Below are 22,303 nucleotides of genomic sequence, written 5' to 3'. Positions count from 1 at the left end.
TCAAACTAAAATGGCTGAATTCCTTCCCCTTTTTCAGGCATGGCTTCCTAAGAGTTTTTTATGGGTGCCATCACGACTAACGGTGGTATAGCTCGGCTGGTAGAGCGGCCGTGCCAGCAATTTGAGGGTTGCAGGTTCGATCCCCGCTTCCGCCATCCCAGTCACTGCCTTTGTGTCCTTGGGCAAGACACTTTACCCACCTGCTCCCAGTGCCACCCTCACTGGTTAAAATGTAAAAATTTGATATTGGGTTTCACTATGTAAAGTGCTTTGAGTGAATAGAGAAAAAGTGCTATATAAATATAATTCAATTCACTTCACTAACATGCTTACCTAATTTCAAGTCAATCAGATGCATCGTGACATGGGCACATTTTATTCCCCAACCTTGAGGAGGGCGCAAGTGAGTAGATGTTGCAGTTTTTGATTATGATTAAGCCAGCAAAAAGAACACTCATTTGCGAACATTGCATTTCAAAAGAGCCCTAAATTAGGACCCTGTTCAGGTCCGGATAAAAAAAAAAAAAAAAAAAAAAACTATTTAAATTAATTAATCTTTTGACATTCCAACAACTGGTTCATAACAAAACCACGCTCATGGAAACATAACCTGCTTTGAAAAATTCTCTAATCTGTTGTAAATATCTAATGTACATCAAAAACTCACTATGCCATTGGTTTTAAAACCAGTTTTAGTAAAAATTCTGCATTTCTCCACTAGTCGTATGTCAATTTCATCTAAGGTGTCATTTTCCATGGTGTCTTGATGGTGAGCATTGCCTGTTTACATTCTAAACTTGTCACAGTGTTACTAAAGTGGGAGCAACAAGAAGCTGCTTGTGTGTAATTTCTCACACCAGCCATGCTTACAGCATGCCAAAGGTTAAGCAGAATTGCAGAAACAGGAAAAAAAAGGAAGAGAAAAAAAACTCACCGGTAAATGACTAAGAGGAACATCCACTTGTCCCAGGAAATCATCTCTGGTCTAGGAAAGAACAACAAAAAGGTTAGTATCTGCAGCTTTATTTCCGCTGTAATTTGGGGGACTTACACTTACAACAGGGGTAGAGAGGGGGAAACCACAAATGATCAGTCAAGGTATGTAGAGTCGTGGTCAAAAGGTTACTAGATACACTTAAAGAACATGAATGTCATGGCTGTCTTGAGTTACCAATCATTTCTACAACTCTTATTTTTTTTTTCCAACATTTATGAAGTTCGGGTCTTTTATGAATTTATTATGGGTCTACTGAAAATGTGACCAAATCTGCTGGGTCAAAAGTATACATACAGCAATGTTAATATTTGGTTACATGTCCCCTGGCAAGTTTCACTGTAATAAGGCACTTTTGGTAGCCATCCACAAGCTTCTGGTTGAATTGTTGACCACTCCCCTTGACAAAATTAGTGCAGTTCTGCTAAATTTGTTAATTTTCTGATATGGACTTGTTTCTTCAGCATTGTCCACACGTTTGAGTAAGGACTTTGGGAAGGCCATTCTAAAACCTTAATTCTAGCCTGATTTAGCCATTCCTTTACAACTTTTGACATGTGTTCGGGGTCATTGTCCTGTTGGAACACCCAACTGCGCCCAAGACCCAACCTCCGGGCTGATGATTTTAGGTTGTCCTGAAGAATTTGGAGGTAACCCTCCTTTGTCATGGTCCCATTTACTCTCTGTAAAGCACCAGTTCCATTGGCAGCAAAACAGGCCCAGAGCATAATACTACCACCACCATGCTTGACGGTAGAATTGGTGTTGCTGGGATTAAAGGCCTTACCTTTTCTCCTCCAAACATATTGCTGGGTATTGTAACCAAACAGCTATTTTTTTGTTTCATCTGACCACAAATTTTTCCTCCAGAAGGACTTATCTTTGTCCATATGGTATCAGATGAAAAAAAAAATTTAGCTGTTTGGCCAAAATACCTAGCAATATGTTTAGAGGAGAAAAGGTAAGGCCTTTAATCCCAGGAACTCCACACTTACCGTCAAGCATGGTGGTGGTAGTATTATGCTCTGGGCCTGTTTTGCTGCCAATGGAACTGGTGCTTTACAGAGAGTAAATGGGACAATGAAAAAGGAGGATTAGCTCCAAATTCTTCAGGACAACCTAAAATCATCAGCCCGGAGGTTGGGTCTTGGGCGCAGTTGGGTGTTCCAACAGTACAATGACCCTGAACACACGCTAAAAGTGGTAAAGGAATGGCTAAATCAGATGAGAATTAAGGTTTTAGAATGGCTTTCCCAATGTCCTGACATAAATGTGTGGATAATGCTGAAGAAACAAGTCCATGTCAGAAAACCAACAAATTTAGCAGAACTGCACTAATTTTGTCAAGAGGAGTGGTCAAAAATTCAACCAGAAGCACCTTATTGCATTGAAACTTGCCAAATGACATGTAACCAAATATTAACTTTGCTGTATGTATACTTATGACCCAACATATTTGGTCATATTTTCAGTAGACACATAATAAATTCAGAAAAGAACCCAACTTCACAATTTTTTTTTGTAACCAAAAAACATGTGCCCCAATAACTCTATCACACAAAAACAAGAGTTGCAGAAATTATTGGAAACTCAAGACAGCCATGACATTATGATCTTTACGAGTGTATGTAAACTCTTGACCACGACTCTATGTCAAGCAAAACACAGCAAAAGTTTGTGTCAAACCAAAATAATTGATTTTACATTATTTCAAATCCAGAATTATTTTTTGGAGCACCCGTGGCCTACTACATAATGCATTATTTATCAGGATCTTATATTGTGCCTATCAAATAATAATACGTCTGTACAAGTGTCCGGTCAGGTGTAGGTTTTGCTTTTAAACAGGCTACCAGAACCCATAAATCCAAAAAGAGCATCCAACATAAACAAGAAAGCCACATTAGCCCAACAGAGGAAGAGGGTTGTTGATGTGACAACAGGAAAGAAGCAGGAAAGGCGTGTGATTCAAATAAAAAGGAAACCTGTAGATTTGTCCATCCCTTTGCCATAATTAACGCAGACTGGAAAAAGGGGAAACAAGAGGAAATGAAAGCGAATGATTGCTCTGCACAACAGTCGCCCCTCCTTCACAGCGAAGGGGCAAAGATTACCTGTCCGATGTGGAAAAGCCCATTCTTGGGAGAGGCCTGTGTGTGGGACATGACTTATTTAGAAGGCAGCCTTTGTTAACATTGGTTTGTAGCGTTTGGCTGTTTCTTCGTCTGAGCCGCAAACCACATTGCGAGTTTTGAAAATTGACTCTACTTTTGAAACTCAGCTTGTACATTTTGCCCCAATTCTATCAAACAGTAAAGTTCAGTTCAGTTTGTCTTAGATCGGTAATTAGTAATCATGTTAACATTTCCATTGAGTGTGAAGGCTACAGATGGGTCTGCTATGAAACTATAGTATGGACCTAAATATAACAGAACCCTGAAAATAAATATTCAGATTTTCCCAAAGAAATAATTGGCATTATAAAGGATGCCATATTTCTCTATTGAACACTTTGCTTGATTGACCACTGTTTGCTAACTTGTCCAACCTTTAAGACATTTTTTTCCCCAGCAGGTCGCTGTGTTGGAGCAGCTGCATCTCCCCAGGGCACAGATGTGTGAATGACAGAAAGAAAAGCTTGGTCACCACTTGATGGTTTGCGTGTATAAATCTCTACATGCTAAACTTGAAATTAATCATCTTCAGACTTTTTTGTAGGCCAAAATCTATCCATCCATCCATTTTGTGGTTAATTTGGAGCCTCTCTGCTTACTTCAGGGGAGACACCAGACAATCACAGGACACATAAACAAAGAACCATTTACTACACTCACATTCCCAGCTACAAACAATTTAGAGTCTGTAATTGACATGTATATTCTGGGAATGTTGGAGGAAGCCGCAGTACCCAGAAAAAACTGCACATAATAATGCCCAAACAGAGATCTGAAACCAGATAACCTGACTGTGCGACCTACATGCTAACTACCAGGCCACTGTGCAGCCCCTATGAAAAAATATGAATGTATGTCAATAAGGTAGGATGACAACATTATTTTCCTATAGTGATTTTAAAAGGAAAAAATCAATTCAAAAGCTCCATTCATATTACTTACCACTACTATTTTGGTTTGGTTCAGCTGAGGAAAACGTGCACTTTTTAGCATTACTATATTCTAAAGGGTGCCGAAAATATTTCACATCAACAAATCACGTTTTTAGTACTCCTTTGTTCTTGGTTTTACCCTTTGGGCCAGTTATCGAGTTGAGTCGAGAGAGACTTCCGTGTTTAAGCGGGAATCGTATTACTAAAATTGGCTGAAACTAAACTGTATATGCACTAAAGTAGCCAAATTTAGCCAAAGTTAGTTTTTTTGTATTTTCAGTCCAAGTGTCCTTGCACACTCTAATGTGACTTTTGGTCATAGACCGTGTCTCCCGTACACTGGGGGGCGCTTACTTCCTCTACCGAGGATGTCGTAGTGGTTTGTGCAGCCCTTTGAGACACTAGTGATTTAGGGCTATATAAGTAAACATTGATTGATTGCTTTTCTGGTTTACCTCTGATGTCACACTAGCCTCTATGGCTCCTCACAAATTACCAGCCTAGCTCTGTGGTACATAATGTTCGTTGGAATATTGACACGGATTACATATTGCATGTCTAATTGCAATGCCGATGTTAAATAACAGACAGAATGAAGAAATTATCTTGGATTGCGCTACGAACATGATGCTACCAATAATGTATTGAAGCGGATACAGCTCTGAAGCAAAGAAAGACTGGCAAGAGTTTTTTTAAATACATTTTCGGTTGGAGAATCGTGGAAACAAAACTTTTGATTGTCTCGGTTCATTTGTAAAGCTTTGTGGATTAAGAAAAAGAGTTTTAAATCTGAAGGCAAAGAACGTTTGTGCCCTGGCTGATACTGTTCTTGTTAAAGTTGCTATTTTTATTGACCACAGAGTTATTGTTAATCAGTACGGAGTGCACAAACGCAGCATGAAGAGGTTTGTGTACGCTTTATTATTTGCCTTGTATACACCTGCTTCATTCTATTTCATCTCATTTTTTCTTTCGTTTGGTAGTCCGAATTAAGGTGGCATTCTACATTTCCTTAGCTACCTTTATCAATAAATCTCACGTTTCTTTTTTCTATCATCAATGCACTTCAGAATTGTTTGTTCTTTTTATTTTCGAAGTAAATAAACGACCATATATATCTATGAAATAAACAATCTACAATTGTTGCCTATATTTTTATTGAATAGTATTTGCTTCCGGGTTATATCCTGCACATTGAGACTGTCAAATGCATGATACAAAGGGTCCCTTCCAGAGCACAGCCCCACCTCCTTGAGTGATCTGGTTTCCAATCGCATAATCCAAGTGTGTTAGTCCAATTTTTCAAAAACCAAACACGATTAGATTAAGATGTTTCCATGGGTTGTAGAATGCTTATTTGGAGCCTAATTATTTGAGAAATTGGGCTAACTTAGCGGACACGCACTAAGTCAGTGTTTCTCAAAGTGTGGGGCGCGCCCCACTGGTGGGGAATAGAGACATGACAGGTGGGGCGCTAGGAACGGGAGGAAATTTCACTTTAACTTTTTTTTTTTTTTTTTAATTCTTAGATTTTTTTTTTACAACCCCCTTTTCTATACAAACTGTAAATCACTTTGTGATTCTGTTTGTGAAATCCGATATATAAATTAATGTAAATTACTTCTTTTTCCTGGAGGCTTTAAATTTCTAGGTAGAAGCGAAAGTTTGACAGACGCAACAGTAACTAATGGGGGCGGGGCTAAGCGGAACAATCTTTCGCGCGGATGGGTAGCAGGCCAATGTGTGGACCACAATTACACAAAATGGATACATTGGCTTCATATAGAGTTGCATACAGAATTGTTCAATGCAAAAAAGCACACACATTTGCTGAGCAGCTGATTCTCCCCGCTGCAATAGACAAGGTGTCAGTCATGCTTGACGAAAGAAGCGCAGCAAAATTAAAAGCTGTCCCACAGTTGAGAGACGTATATGTGACATTGCAAGTGATCTTTAGGGAACAACTCGCAGACCAGGGTTTGGCAACCGGCGGCTCCGGAGCCGCTTGCGGCTCTTTGATCACTCTGATGCGGCTCAGCTTGTCACGACCAGCTCAGCTTGTCATCCTGCTTGTCGAACCTCGGGACACGCCCACGGCCGCGCGCGTCTCCGGACGGAGACATGTGGGTGTCCAAGTTAATGCGCCTGACTGCGCACCTTGAAGATGTTTCACGCCAGAAGGCCGTTCTTGCTCAGAATCACAAATAGTGTGATATTGAAAACCTCCCCAAACCAGACAAACTTGTGTTCGAAACTTGGAACGCTATCCCCGACTTTTTTGTGAACATGAAAAAGTATGCACTTGGAGTCCTGTCGATCTTTGGATCCACATATGCATGTGATCAGGTGTTCTCCAACATGAACTTTATTAAAAACAAACATCGCGCACGCCTCACAGATGAGAGTTTACATTCCTGTGTGAAGATAAAGGTGACGTCATACAGCCCCTATGTGGAGACGCTGTGCGCTGCGGTTCAGGAGCAAAAATCCCATTGACCACATATGATAAATATTTTAATTTCCTATACTTTTGCATATATTCACATTTTTTAATTGTTCACCGAAATAGCCATTTTATCATTTAGGTTGGCAGCTGATGCACGGCGCCAGTAATAGGATGACGACACAGAGAGAAAGGAAGGCATTTTTGGTTTTCTGCCAGTGAATAATTTAAGTTCGGCGTTTTGTTTTTTCATTACTACAAGGAAGACTTAAATAGACATTAAGTATTTTACTTAACCTTCAACCCGACGTTGAAAACGTTGTGTTGCATGCAGAAATTTTATTTCATTTTTTCTGCAGTCGTTCATTGATTTCATAAACGTAACCCATCATAGTTTGTTTATACATAGCACAAAGCAAAAAGAAAACTTTATATGCAGTGTTATTTCATTTTTAATTTTTTTATTTTATATTTTAATTTTTTTGTCCTGTCCAGCCTCTCAGACAAATCATATAGTTGATGTAGATGCCCATATCGGCTGTTCACATTTACTTTACAGAAGAGAAGTGTAGGATACTTCTCTTGTTGCCTTATTTAAATTTGACTTTATTAAATTTATTCATATTATCATTTTGTGCAGCCAGGCTGGAGCAGCAAGGGATAGAAAGAGAAAAAAAGGAAGACCGAGGGGGAAATTGTGGGGATCAGAGGGGGATTAGACAGTGTTATTTCATTTTAAATTTCAAAAGAGTTTTGTGGCTCCCATTGTTTTCTTTCATTTGTGAAACGGGTCAAAATGGCTCTTTGAGTGGTAAAGGTTGCCGACCCCTGTTGTAGACAAATTAAAATAAAGTTGTTTTGCTTTACAAGTGGACGAAGCTACTGACAGCAATAAAGACTGCCTGTTCATCACATACGTCCGCTTTGTAAATGGCAAGTCACTGTGCGAGGATTTACTGTTTTGCAAATACATAAAAAATTGAGCCACTGCTGATGAGCTGTTCAAGATAATGGACAGTTTCCTCAAAGAACACGACCTTAAATGGGAAAACTGTGTGGGCTTTTGCTCCGATGGCGCACAGACCATGGCAGGGTCAAGAAAGGGCAGCAGGCTCTAATAAAGAGGGTTGCGCCAAATGCGCATTGGACACACTGCGTCATTCACCGGGAAGCACTCGCATCAAGGCAGCTCAGCCCCGAACTCAATGAGTTGTTAACAGATGTTGTGAGCGCGGTAAATTTGATCAAAACACGAAAAAGTGGCACTTTTAATTTATTTATTATTGAACTTGATGCAAGTTATTTGATCTATTATTGAACTTGATGCAAGTTATAACACTTTTATTTGATTTATTATTGAAATTGATGCAAGTTATAACACTTTTGTTTTATTTATTATTGAATTTGATGCAAGTTATTTTATTTATTATTGAACTTGATGCAAGTTATACCACAGCTGCACAGTTATTTTATTTATTATTGAACTCAATTTTCTTTTATGTTATTGAGTTGGAATGTATACAACTTGATGTTACTTGATGTTCAATAAATTTGTAAATGTTAAACTTGGCATTAGCGATCTGTTAGGGCGATGGGGGCAGGTGGGGCTTGAAAACTCCCCTTTGTCCAAAATGGGGGATGTCAAAAAAAGTTTGAGAACCACTGCACTAAGTGAACATTCTAATCAGTTTAGTAGGAGTATTCAGCTGGAATATGCCTGTTTTTTGGCATCTCATGTCAAACACCTTCTAGATGCTGCCTCAATATTTTGAAAGACTGACATGCAAGCATAACATAAGACTTAAGCGCAACAATCCATTGTTGACTCAGTATTAAAGTGCAGTTATTTCAACAGAGATGTGGAAATATCTTACACTCCCAAAACCAACATTAACATTTTTTTCAGCTGGGAAAAAAATAATATCATTGTACCTGAGTGTTTTTCCTAAAGCAAGCGGAATATCTATGAAGTGACTCCAAAAACGGTGAATAATAAACTCCATCCTAACTAGGAGCGAGGAACAAAAGTAAGATGGAACACAGTGATACGTTGATTTTGTCATCGGAATCAACAAAACACTTGGTGGCCTAAAATACAAGGAATTGACTAATGCACTTAGTACAGATTGGTCAACCTTAATGATTCAACCTCAACCTGGAAATGTCATTTCAAAACACAATAAACCAGACAATTTGGCCACGGCAATAAACGATCTCGCACAAACAGGACCTGAGGGAGTCGCGGCTGTTTTGTGTTTGCCTTTACACAGGGAGCATTTTAAGCTGAGGGTATGCGAATGCACTAGGCTATAATTGCAGAGTCATCAAAGGGTCACAGTTGAGCCATGCAGCTGCCTCCAAGGGCCAGGTTACACTCAGAGTTGGGAGGGTGTCATGAATGACCAAGAGCTTGAGGGATGAGGACTGAAAGGGGCAGCGGCATATGGCTTGTTAGCGACTGGAACACTAAAAAGGATATATCTACATAACATAATTGAGTTTATTTTGTGTCATTTGTTAGAACGTGTATGTTTCTCTCTGATTATTAACCCTGAACACATCTCAAAGTTCAAATTCCGGATGTATACATTGCAATAGATTAATTACTTGTCCTGTATTTTTAAGTCATATGACACCTATTTTACTGCAATTAGTTTATCGACGATTTGTTTGGGCCTCAAGTTGGCTAGCTCAAATATATTCTTCTGATTTCAAAGCTATTACTGGACCCTAAATAAATCAGGAAACCACAGGGCCCTCCTCAGGTAAATATAACAATATTATAATTAATTGGCAAATGTCCAGGCAGGGCATAGTGGGTCTTGTAGTAGGCATATGCAGGGTTTCCGCAGACTTTAAATAAGCTCACTGCGGGATTTGGGGAAGACATGTCATTACAGCCTATTCAGGGGTTGCTGTGTGACAAATGGAATTCCCTGGTGTAGGGGAATGACCTGAGTTGGGATACAGATGGATGTCCGGGGTGTACTCCGCCTTCCGCCCGATTGTAACTAAGATAGGTCCCAGCATCCCCCGCAACCCCAAAAAGGATAAGCGGTAGACAATGGATGGATGGAGGGAAACTGGAAACAAATACATCCACCTACACAACTACTGTATGGATAAAAAAAAATCCAAAGTACAAACCCTGTTTCCATATGAGTTGGGAAATTGTGTTAGATGTAAACATAAACAGAATACAATGATTTGCAAATCATTTTCAACCCATATTCAATTGAATGTGCTACAAAGACAACATATGTGATGTTCAAACTGATAACATTTTTTTTGTTGCAAATAATTATTATTAACTTTAGAATTTAATGCCAGCAACACGTGACAAAGAAGTTGGGTAAGGTGGCAATAAACACTGATAAAGTTGAGGAATGCTCATCAAACACTTATATGGAACATCCCACAGGTGTAGAGGCAAATTGGGAACAGTTGGGTGCCATGATTGGGTATAAAAGCAGCTTACATGAAATGCTAAGTAATTCACAAACAAGGATGGGGTGAGTGTTACCACTTTGTAAACAAATTGTCGAATAGTTTTAGAAAAAACTTTTTTCAACAAGCTATTGCAAGGAATTTAGGGATTTTACCATCTACGGTCAGTAAAAACATCAAAAAGTTCAGGGAATCTGGAGAAATCACTGCACGTAAGCGATGATAATACAGACTTTTGATCCCTCAGGCGGTACTGCATCGAAAACCGACAGTGTGTAAAGGATATCACCACATGGGCACAGGAACACTTTATAAAACCACTGTCAGTAACTACAGTTGGTTTCTACATCTGTAAGTGCAGGTTAAAACTCTATTATGCAAAGCCAAACCCATTTATCAACAATATCCTGAAACGCCGCCGGCTAGGCTGGGCCCAAGATCATCTAAGATGGACTGATGCAAAGTGGAAAGGTGTTCTGTGGTCTGACGAGTCCACATTTCAAATTATATTTGGAAACAGAGGACGTGGTGTCCTCCAGAACAAAGTGGAAAATAACCATTCGGATTGTTACAGGCGCAAAGTTCAAAAGCCAGCATCTGTGATGGTATGGAGGTGTATTAGTGCCCAAGGCATGGGTAACTTACACATCTCTGAAGGCACCATTAATGCTGAAAGGTCCATACAGGTTTTGGAACAACATATGTGGTCATCCACGCAACGTTATCATGGAGGCCCCTGCTTATTTCAGCAAGACAAATGTTACAACAGCGTGGCTTCGTAAAAAAAAGAGTGCGGGTACTTTCCTGGCCCGCCTGCAGTCCAGACCTGTCTCCCATCGAAAATGTGTGGCGCATTATGGAGTGTAAAATACGACAGCGGAGAACCCCGGACTGTTGAACGACTGAAGCTCTACATAAAACAAGAATGGGAAAGAATTCCACTTTCAAAGCTTCAACAATTAGTTTCCTCAGTTCCCAAATGGTTTGAGTATTATTAAAAGAAAAGGTGATGTAATACAGTAGTGAACATGCCCTTTTCCAACTACTATGGCACGTGTTGCAGCCATGAAATTCTAAGTTAATCATTCTTTGCAAAAAACAATAAAGTTTATGAGTTTGAACATCAAATATCTTGTCTTTGTAGTGCATTCAATTGAATATGGGTTTAAAAAGGATTTGCAAATCATTGCATTCCGTATATATTTACATCTAAAACAATTTCCCAACTCATATGGAAAAGGGGTTTGTACTACGAGGAATTACGCATATCTTAAAATCTTGATTTTTCTTGATCAGGGACCTTAACCCCAATGAAAACAGATAACAGAAAATATAATCCAGGAGCATCCTAGCATAGAACCAGAAAATACATACAGCCAGCTTGCTTTCAAAATCAGGCAGACACACTTGAGGAAGTCTAAAGATAGAAACAGTTTCAAAGATCACCAGCCACTGTCAAGCGTACCAGCAAATGTTAATGTTATCTGTGAAACTGACAACAACCAGTGCGTACAGAAAATTAACCACTAATGATTGTTGTTGAATTCAGCTCTGTGTGAAATTTCAGATCCTTGCGGTTGTCTAGTGTAACAAAGGTTTTAGCCCTCTTGAATGTCATCACCAATCTTGCAGAATGCTCCGCATCCGTGGGAATATTGAAGTGAAACACCAGCTGTTATGCAAATGTCAGTAAATGGAAAATAAATACATCCCTGATGAGTTGTGCAATTCATAACAAAATTAACTGTGCTTCTGAATGTGTTTATCTTTACAGACAACTGTTCTCCATGCACGCACAAAATCCTAAATTAATGCAATACATTTTTCCAAAAAATTAGTACCTCTGGATTATTTGTTGTGGATTTACTGCCAAAGACCAGGTCTGGATCTCCACCTCCACCCGGAGTGAAGTAAATCTTAAAATGGGGTTGCCTTTGCGGGGTATCGCCACTAATTTTAAAAGTACAACCATTCGATCTAGCCTCCGTTCTGATATTCTCCTCTACTGTTTTGCTGTCTTGACAAGCTGTCTGGCTGACTGGTTCGTCCTCTGAATAATTTTCTACCAAAACCGGAGATGCGCTTCCCTCCAGCCGAATTCTAGGGTAGCGGGACATATGGCCACTGCCTGATCGAGCAAATCCAACATTGGTGCGCTCATCTTGGAACGTGTCTGACTGCAGCCTGCTCTGGTTCAGCTCTTGGTTCTGCTGAAGCTGAAACACAAGTCGCTGTGTTCCACTATTACAACTGGGCGACTGCTGATGTACAGTCCATCCAGAACAGCCGTGCGGAGAAATCCGGAGATGTTGTATGTCAGAGCCATCGGTTGAGTTCCTCCGAATACGAATTCCGCCAACACTTATACCAGGCTGGCTTCTGTGGTACATAGTATGTCCATTAGAACCGATGCTGAAGACCCTGCGCTTTGGCAAGTTTGGTTCAGTCACAAATGTTTGCGAATTGTTAAGAGAATCTGGGCTATAGTATGGCGGAGGTGGTTGGCGTGGAACATCTGATTTATTCGATACTTCGGCGTAAGTAGGCACAGGTCCCGCAGGAGAATAGCAGGGTGGTGGGTCACTACAATCTTCGTTACTTGCCCCAGAGCGCTGTAGTGAGATGTGCATGGAGGAGCTTTTTGTGGGCCGCTGCTCTGCGTAGGTTGCAAGATGAGGTATGAACATAGAAGAGCTGCGTTTAAGCGATGTCTCTGGGCGTGAGCCAAAAGTCCTTGGAGAAACAGTCTGTTCCGCAGGCTCCTGAGAAGGACTTAATGCAAAAGGTGGTTGATGAAGTGCTGTGGCTACATCATTGTCTCCCTGCTGCTCCTCTGTGTCTCCTTCCAGTATCTCCGGGGCTGTGTTGCTGCGGTTGGAACCAAAGTACAAACGCAAACGTGCCATTTTCACTTCCGTACCACAAGTCTCTGTTCCCTCCAGAGGACAGTTCGTCCGTCTGACTCCCGCCTCCAAGAGTCGCGTACTTCGCTCTTTTGGTTGTCCTGATGACTGATCCCGAGTTTTCCTCCTCTCTCACTAGCTCCCCACCCCTTAATAAGTCCCACCCACCTCAAATCCCTTCCACAACTTTCTTTCCACAAGTATTGGGGGAAAAAGAAAGTCCCACTACAAAAACTAGGTCAACTGTTGGTAAACTAACAATTTGGAGGAATGACGGCTAAAAAGATAAAAAACAAATTAAAAACAGGTCTCTGTAAGCTCTCAGAGTTACTATGCACTAGCGACAGACAGCAGAAATAGCCCGAGCCCAGTGACAGCCCAGCATTCCTGACATGATTGGATAAGGGCGGCCAGCGTTTCTGGTTTCCAGGGTGACAGTGGGGTTGCCTGTCACGTCACGTGACTACAAATACAGCCCCCTTATCAACATGTGCTGGTACGATGCAATGCTACCCCCAAGTGCCAACTGGTATGAAGGGTTAAGCCTAATGTGGCCACATAGTGCTTTCTTTCTTTTACTGGATGACCCACCAAAGAAATTACTCTGGCTGGGGAGATATTTGAGGACATAAGCATAAATGATGCTTTTGCTGTCTACAATACTGAAATCAGCCGCAGATGCTTAAGCACTTCTGTAGCCGCAGATGCTTAAGCACTTGCAGTGTACTTGTGAGTTGTGACAGATAAACATGATACAGCACTGAATCAGCTAAAGAAATGGCACTTTTATTGTCTTTTGCACTTTGGGGCAAAATGACTAAGAGAGGTTTTACAAACCAAGCACATAATCGACCGAGCTCTCTGTAGATTGCTTGGCATTTGAAAGCCACATTGTAGTAAATATCAGCGTGACTGTTTTGGCAGGAGTTTTGGCCTGCAGTGCGTCACCTACTGTGTCACAAAAAGGAAAGCAGACAACCAAGACACTTAAATTCCAAATAGTGGGCTGGAGGGCATTTTGAGAAAGGAAATACTGTGTCAGAGAAACAGAAGAGGAGTCATGGTGGAGACAAGGCACATAGTGTTAAAAGTACTGTCAATGCATATTTGTATGCAAAGAATGACATAACCAGCCGAATTCAAACAATGTACAACAATGTCTTTTCTTTTTAGATACTTTTGGCTTATTTAAATTTTGTTCAGACACAAAATTGGAAGCACTCAAATTTTCAAATTTAAAAATTAAATCTCACCACACAACATATATTCCTGTGTTCCTATCGTGGTGGTTATACTAGGGCATGTCAATGAAAACATGTTGATGATATCAATGGAACAGCCTAAGTTTCCAGACAAATAAAATATAAAAGCCCCTCCTCAGACAAATAAGGAAAGGAACAGGCTTCAGGCTTCCTTAAGCTCTGCTTTCATGTGTCATACTGCTTCCACTGCAATGCAACTCTCACTTGCGGGGGGGAAAATATGAGCTGCCCTTTTCTTGGAAGGCTGCATGCCAGCAACTCTCCTTCTACGCTATTGGTGATTAATGTGCATACACTGTATGTATGGGTGGATTACAGGTGTGTGATTTGTATGGCAGTAACTGCATTAACGAAAACACAAGAAGAGTTAGTGTTTACCATCTCGCCGAAATGACACTACAGCCAGGAACATAAATTGTATCCTGGGATGCATCCACTAATGGTTTGACCAAACGTCATAGTGATCTTCCAGGTTCTAAAGTTACTGAGAAACCATGAGAAATAAATCCTACACCTGCTTCCAGTATGAGCACTAGTACAGCAAAACCACTACGCTCTCTTATGTCTCGGGTCATTGGCCCTGTTTACATTGCACCCCAAATCAGTTTTTTTTTTGCACTCAGGTGACACAGATCAGATTTTTTTTGCCAGTATAAACGGCCCAAAGTGCTTCGAATGTGATCTTTTCGCATCAGATTCAGGCCACATAAGGGGGTAGTCCGAATCTGATTAAAATCTGCTCTTTTCAAATGTGACTTCAGTCTAAACGCAATGCAACCTGAATGCGACCCGTATTTAACTTTTTTGTCAGCTTTGGGCGAGGTCCGTCACAGCTTGCCAACGGAAGTAAATACTTTATTACAACATCCTGTTTTGGTGCGCAAAGTCTATTTTTGAAGGCTGACTTTTCGGTGCAACACTAGTAGTAGGCTATATGTATTATATGAAGTTTAGTTTTCAAAGATATAGCGATTGTTGAAGGACCGGACTTGACGCTGTGGCGTATTTGCTTACATGTGAGTTGAACAAATAAAGCGAACATAGATTCACGCTGATGTCCATGCCTTCTTTACTTAACAGTCATAAAAAGATTAAAACAAAAGATGTCCGATAATGCTTTTTTGGCGATACCCAATATTGTCCAACTCTCAATTACCGATTCCAATATCAACCAATACCGATATATAGTCGTGAAATTAACACTTTATTATGCCTAATTTTGTTGTTATGCCCCGCTGGATGCATTAAACAATGTAACAAGGTTTTCCAAAACAAATCAACTCAAGTTATGGCAAAAAATGCCAACATGACACCGCCATATTTATTATTGAAGTCACAAAGTGCATTATTTTTTTTAACATGCCTCAAAACAGCAGCTCGGAATTTGGGACATGCTCTCCCTGAGAGAGCATGAGGAGGTTGAGGTGGGCGGGGTTGAGGGAGGGTAGCGGATAGCGGAGGGTGTATATTGTAGCGTACCAGAAGAGTTAGTGCTGCAAGGGGTTCTGGGTATATGTTCTGTTGTGTTTATGTTGTGTTACGGTGCGGATGTTCTCCTGAAATGTGTTTGTCATTCTTGTTTGGTGTGGGTTCACAGTGTGGTGCATATTAGTTACAGTATTAAAGTTGTTCATACGGCCACCCGCAGTGTGACCTGTATGGCTGTTGACCAAGTATGCGTACATTCACTTGTGTGTGTGAAAAACCGAAGATATTATGTGACTGGGCCGGCCCGCAAAGGCAGTCCCTTTAAGGTTTATCGGCGCTCTGTACTTCTCTCTACGTCCGTGTACACAGCAGCGTTTTAAAAAGTCATAAATTTTACTTTTTCAAACAGATAGTGATCATTTTGAAACTGATACCGATAATTTCCGATATTGCATTTTAAAATATTTATCGGCCGATAATATCACCAGTCCGATATAATCGGACCTCTCTAATTAGAACCCTCCCAAAAATATTCCACTAGAGTAGTGTTTCTCAACCTTTTTTCAGTAATTTACCCCCTGTGAATTTTTTTAAATTGAAATACCTCCTAATCAGAGCAAAGCATTTTTGGTTAAAAAAAAAAGGGATAAAGAAGTAAAATACAGCACTATGTCATCAGTTTCTGATTTATTAAATTGTATAACAGTGCAAAATATTTCTCATTTGTAGTGGTCTTTCTTGAACTATTTGGGGAAAAAAAGATAAAAACTAAAAACTTGTTGAAAAATAAACAAGTGATTCAATTATAAATAAAGATTTCTACACATAGAAGTAATCATCAACTTAAAGTGCCTTCTTTGGGGATTGTAAAAGAGATCTGTCTGGATTCAAGAACTTAATTCTAAATATTTCTTTACAAAAAAAGAAATCTCTAACATCAATATTTATGGAACATGTCCACCAAAAAGTCCATCTGTCAACACTGAATATTGCATTGTTGAATTTCTTTTCACAGTTTATTACATTCATCATTTGTTGAAGTATTATTCAATAAATATATTTATAAAGGATTTTTGAATTGTTGCTATTTTTAGAATATTTAAAAAAAAATCTTGCGTACCCCTTTGCATACCTTCAACTACCCCCAGGGGTACGCGTCCCCCCCTTTTGAGAACCACTGCACTAGAGGTATATATACAGTACATCCATTCATACATTATATTACTTTCATTTATTTTCACGTCAAAAAAAACACTTATTTTTTAAGGTGTGTCGACCATATCTATGGTGGCAACTTATATTTGTTTGTGTTGGAGTATTAGCGACATCCTTGTTCATACACGGAATCCATTCAACTTCATTTGATTTCACTTTATCGAACTGCGAACTCAAATTACATTGAGACCACATTGGGGCCTGTGCGTATTTACACTGGAATCAGATAAAGATCACATTTTACTTGCAGTGTAAACAGCCAGCTGGAAAAAAATCAGATTGAAAAACAAAATATGTGATTTGGGCCACTTTGGCCTGCAGTGTACACGTAGCCAAAATGGCTACGACCAGGGGTGTCAAACGTACGGCTCAGGGGCCGTATCAGGCGTGGGAACAGGTTTAATCTGGCCCGCGGCCTGCAAGATGAGTTTGATAAGTATAAAAATGAGCTGCAATTTTTTTAATGTAAACTGCTGTTATAAATGTATCCACTGGATGTCACAATAGCAATTCAAATGTAACCCACGTCACATATCACACTGTTTAAAGATGAAGTGTCAGCGGACTTTAAGCGCTCGCTGGATTGGCTGCCGCTACTCCAATCAGACTCTGTCGGCAGACTAATGCTATAGCGACACACAATACGTTCTTTAATTGTAAATTAGCCACTCAAAGGATTAAATAAAAAAACAGTAAGATGCAAAGACTTAAGACAACATGAACTTTGGTAACACACATACATTGGGAACGGCATGGCGCAGTGGAAGAGTGTCCCTGGTTCAATCCCCACCTAGTACCAACCTCGTCACGTCCGTTGTTTCCTGAGCAAGACATTTCACCCTTGCTCCTGATGGGTGCTGGTTAGCACCTTGCATGGCAGCTCCCTCCATCAGTGTGTGAATGTGTGTGAATGGGTAAATGTTGAAGTAGTGTCAAAGCAATTTGAGTACCTTGAAGGTAGAAAAGCGCTATACAAGTACAACCCATTTATCATTTATTATGAACATCGTCTTTGAAGTAGTTTCGTGTAGCGTTAACAAATAGTTGACTGCACGTTGTGGACTATGAACTCTATTGTAAAAATGTGTGTTTCTAAATTAGTTCTTTTTTCTATGTCCATGCTTGAATGTAGCATGTTCACATTGGTTAAGTTTGTAAGTATATCACCTTTAGTTTGGCTATTATGGTGTAATTTTAGCAATTCTTCTGATTTTATTATGATTGTAATATTGGCCCTAGTGTGTGAATGTGAGTGTGAATGTTGTCTGTCTATCTGTGTTGGCCCTGCGATGAGGTGGTGACTTGTCCAGGGTGTACCCCGCCTTCCGCCTGATTGTAGCTGAGATAGGCGCCAGCGCCCCCCGCGACCCCAAAAGGGAATATGCGGTAGAAAATGAATCGATGGACTGTGTTGTGGCAGTTGCGGATTTGAGGAAACACTTGGTTGCTTTTTCAAACATGTCTTTCATGGTAGACTGGCAACATGAGAATGTTAAAAAGTACGTGCTTAATGGCTTTGTAACTGCACTGAGACAAAGTCTAAGTTCATTATGCTCTTCGTGGTGATTTGAAACCCCACCATTTTTTTCCTCAGAATTTTCAACTAACTTGAAGTCTAAGAGGATTATTTGTTACTACATATATTTTCAGAATGTGCTTGTTCTATTTTTGGCCAAAGTAACACAAAGTAAGCAATTTCAAAGTTGTCTTTATTATTGAATTATTATGCCATGATTATGCCCGCGTGGGAATAGATGTTTTTCCTTGCAGCTCCTGAGCTTAATTAAATGAGTTTAGCACCCCTGGTTTAGACAAATTAGAGAGGTGTGAGTTAGTGTATTAATCATCAAGTGTGAGGTTATTATCTGCTCCAACTCTTGAGAATGCATCTTGTTGTTATGGCAACGACAGTAGGCTTGACTTCACAAGTCAATGAAACTTGTGTTTTCTATGATATTGTTCTTATAAAATGGCACAGACAGATGATTTTTGTTATTACTGGCAAAACAAGATAGAAATTCTGAAAACCAGTGTTATTAAATCTGGCAAGGCCTTCACTTCAAGTGGATGAATAATGAGTCCTGTGGTAAAACAAACTAAAGATAGTAAACTGGTTCCAGAGGGCTACATGAGCAGCAGTTTTACAATAATCAGGTTTTCATCACATTACATTTGAGGGATATTAAATCATAAAAGAGTCAGAGCACTACTGGGAAAACCATCATCGACATGTGCAATGGAAAAAAGACAATTACAAAAACATGGGAGGAAAATGAATAATTACATGGCAAATGGATTTAGGTTGGTCTTGATCTGGATAAGAAACCATTTAAACAACACAAAGCCATATGTGAAGCTAGGTGAACACACCTCTACAACACTGAATATATGCTGAGGCGTACTCCAAGGATCAATACAGGAACCAAAATTGTTCAGTCTATGTAAACGTGTGAACTTACAAAACACTTAAAGTTATCATTTGCAGACGATTCAACTGCATTTTGTTTCTGAGGAGAACACACAGAAGCTAATACAAATAGTAACAAGAAATGAATAAATTAAAATGATGGTGTGACAAAAACAGACTCTTTGAATCGCAGTAAAACTAAAATAATGCTATTTGGTAACAGAAGAAGAGAAAGTCAAACACAAATACAAATAGGTAGAAAGACATACAATTTTTGGGTGTAATAATTGATGATAAAATGAACTGGATATCTCATATAAAAAATATACAATATACAGCGGCAAGAAATAATTAAATGCTGAATAAAATAAAAATAAAAAATAAAAATCAATCAATATTTTCTAATGCTGGCTAGTGTGACTATGTCGGAGTTATTGTGTAAAAATATAGGAAAATATTTACAAATATACGCTTCAGTCATAAAAAGTGTTACAAAAAAAGGTCAGAATAATGCATATTGTTGGATATAAAGAACATTCAAACTCTTTAATTATTCAATGAAAAATACTGAAATTCAACGATATAGCCAAAATTATGCACAAAGCAAACTATAGCAAACTATATATCCCGGAATGTACAACAATTCTTCTCAACAAAAGAGGAGAAATAATAACCTGACTCTCGCCAGATCCTTGTAGTTCGCTGAGCTACACACAACGATCTGGGCTTGAGGGCATTGCAAACTCCTTCAAGATAGCCAAAAATAATTAACCAATCAGGATCGACGGACGGGATTTCATAGACGTGACGTAGCGCCGAAGCGACCGTGTGATTCAAACAACAATGCCGGCACGCAGTGAGGAGTCGTGAACTGACATTGATTCTGCTATTGCAACAGTTTTGCGACATCGATCGTCTACTGACGTTGCTGCGTTGTATAAGTAAAAGTTCTCTAACTTTTCACTCTGTCGTTATCCAATATGTCCGCTGTTCTGTTTTGGAATTCCCAGCGTCGCTCTCATCAGCGAAACGGGTTGATTTTGATGTGAGCGGTTGAAGCACCTCATTCAAGATAACGGACAAGTGGTTTATCCAATCACATACAATGATTTTTTTACAAGGCCCCGCCTTCTGAAATACATCTCATATTGAGGAGTCCCAGATCCTTGGGTGGAGCTCAGTGAACTACAAGGATCTGGTGAGAGTGAAGTTAGAGAAATACAACCTCAGAGAAAAATGTAACTTCAAACATTTGTATGCACGTACTGCACTTAAAACCTTTAGTATATCTGCATGTGGAATTAAATTACGTAATGGATTAAGTAAAATAAATCAAACAATGTACTTATACGATTATTTTTAAAAACTATTCAAACAAAGTGTTTACTAATACATAGAAGAAGAATCACTAAAAACATTTTGTACTTATTGATGATCTTATTAATCTCACTACACGAAATACAACTTCCATCCATCCATTTTCTACCGCTTATTCCCTTTCGGGGTCGCGGGGGGCGCTGGCGCCTATCTCAACTTATTTCGCTATTATTTGTTATTATTTTTTAGAATTGTAGTAAAACATAAAATGCATACCTTAAAATATTTGATATATGTTTATATTTTTTGGTTGGGAGAAACCAGAAATTATGAAGCAAGATTCATTTCATGAAGTCTTTTGCTCCTTGGGAACCCAGCAAACAGGAAACAGGAAATGTCAGTGAGCAATGGGAGGGACACACTAACAGCCATTCACATACCAATACCAACTATAATTACACCTTTCTTGCTGTTTGGCTCACAGTCTCAGACCGTAGTCGAAGAGCGCGAGGGAGACGTTCCTTCCTGGGCCGATGTTTTCGGGTCAGGATGACGAGGCCGCGGACTCGTGACTATTTGGTCGCTTTATTCTTATTTCCTCAGGGCAAAACTAGACACATTTGCCAGTCGGCACTACTGCCTTGCTTGCTTAGCTTGCTCTCTCTTCACTCTTCCACTCAGTCACTGACTTCACTTACCCTACAGTACACACTGCCATTCTTAAAGGAACACACACACCCATGATACTCTCAACACTAGTGTGGTTGCGCCGTCTTACTGTCTTGCTGTGGATTCACTGCATGGAGTGAGAAGAGAAACTGTAATATCTTGATATATCAATTCAATATCAAAAAACGTCTTTAATTTTGTTGGTTTTATTGCAGATGTCAGGCAACATCCTGACACAATGTGTCCGATAAAGGCCTACTGAAACCCACTACTACCGAACACACAGTCTGATAGTTTATATATCAATGATGAAATATTAACATTGCAACGCATGCCAATACGGGCCGGTTTAGTTTACGAAATTGCAATTTAAATTTCCCGCGGAGTTTCTTGTTGAAAACGTCGCGGAATGATGACGCATGCGCGTAACATCACGAACTGTCAGGATATATTAGCGCACCACTATTTGCGGCTAAAAGTCGTCTCTTTTCATCGCGCAATCAAACAGTATTCTGGACATCTGTGTTGCTGAATCTTTTGCAATTTGTTCAATTAACAATGGAAAAGTCACAGTAGAAAGATGGAGTTGGGAAGCTTTAGCCTTTAGCCACACAAACACACGGTGATTCCTTGTTTAAAATTCCCGGAGGTGAAGCTTTAGTATGGATCAGAGCGGTCAAGCGAACATGGATCTCGACTACATGTCAACCGGCAGGTTTCGGTGAGAAAATTGTGTTAAAAAGTCGCCTCTTACCGGAGGTCTGCGGAGTTTGCGCCGTCCTTGTATCTGCCGTTGACTTCCCTCAGACACTGGCCTCAAGACACCCGTGGACACACCCCTCCGACTATCAGGTACTATTTAATCTCACTAAAACACTGGCAACACAATAGACGGATAAGGGATTTCCCAGAATTATCCTAGTAAATGTGTCTAAATGCAATCGCCTTTTTTTTTTAAACATTATTTTACTTTATTTTATTTTTTTCTAGTCCTTCGCTATCGATATCATCATCCACGAATCTTTCATCCTCGCTCAAATTAATGGGGAAATTGTTGTTTTCTCGGTCCGAATAGCTCTTGCTGCTGGAGGCTCCCATTAAAACAATGTGAG

General features: G+C 39.7%; 1 protein-coding gene and 1 long non-coding RNA gene across 21 annotated transcripts in view; one reads left to right on the top strand and one right to left on the bottom strand.

Moving 5' to 3' along the window:
• The window catches only part of nedd4l (NEDD4 like E3 ubiquitin protein ligase), a 109,350-nt gene that overhangs the window by 57,024 nt on the left and 30,023 nt on the right, over window positions 1–22,303 (bottom strand). For 5 of the 20 annotated variants that reach the window (XM_061876500.1, XM_061876503.1, XM_061876502.1 and 2 more), the window contains exons 1-2: window positions 11,832–13,034; window positions 935–985 (exon numbers count right to left, since the gene is read on the bottom strand). In XM_061876500.1, the coding sequence (XP_061732484.1) occupies window positions 935–985; window positions 11,832–12,896 (1,116 nt within the window). In that variant the 5' untranslated portion in view covers window positions 12,897–13,034. Of the gene's footprint in view, window positions 1–934; window positions 986–2,979; window positions 3,019–3,108; window positions 3,145–11,831; window positions 13,035–22,303 lie in introns of those variants that run through there. The other 15 variants (XM_061876504.1, XM_061876505.1, XM_061876507.1 and 12 more) reach the window with 6 other exon arrangements.
• LOC133536192 (uncharacterized) lies at window positions 813–3,686 on the top strand. The gene is made up of 2 exons (XR_009802414.1): window positions 813–1,006; window positions 3,566–3,686. It is a non-coding gene; the product is annotated as an uncharacterized LOC133536192 (long non-coding RNA).

This window comes from Nerophis ophidion, linkage group LG17, assembly GCF_033978795.1.
Source record: "Nerophis ophidion isolate RoL-2023_Sa linkage group LG17, RoL_Noph_v1.0, whole genome shotgun sequence".
Lineage (NCBI taxonomy): Eukaryota > Metazoa > Chordata > Actinopteri > Syngnathiformes > Syngnathidae > Nerophis > Nerophis ophidion.
Note: the sequence above shows the minus strand (reverse complement) of the source record. Positions and strands in the feature narration are given on the sequence as shown.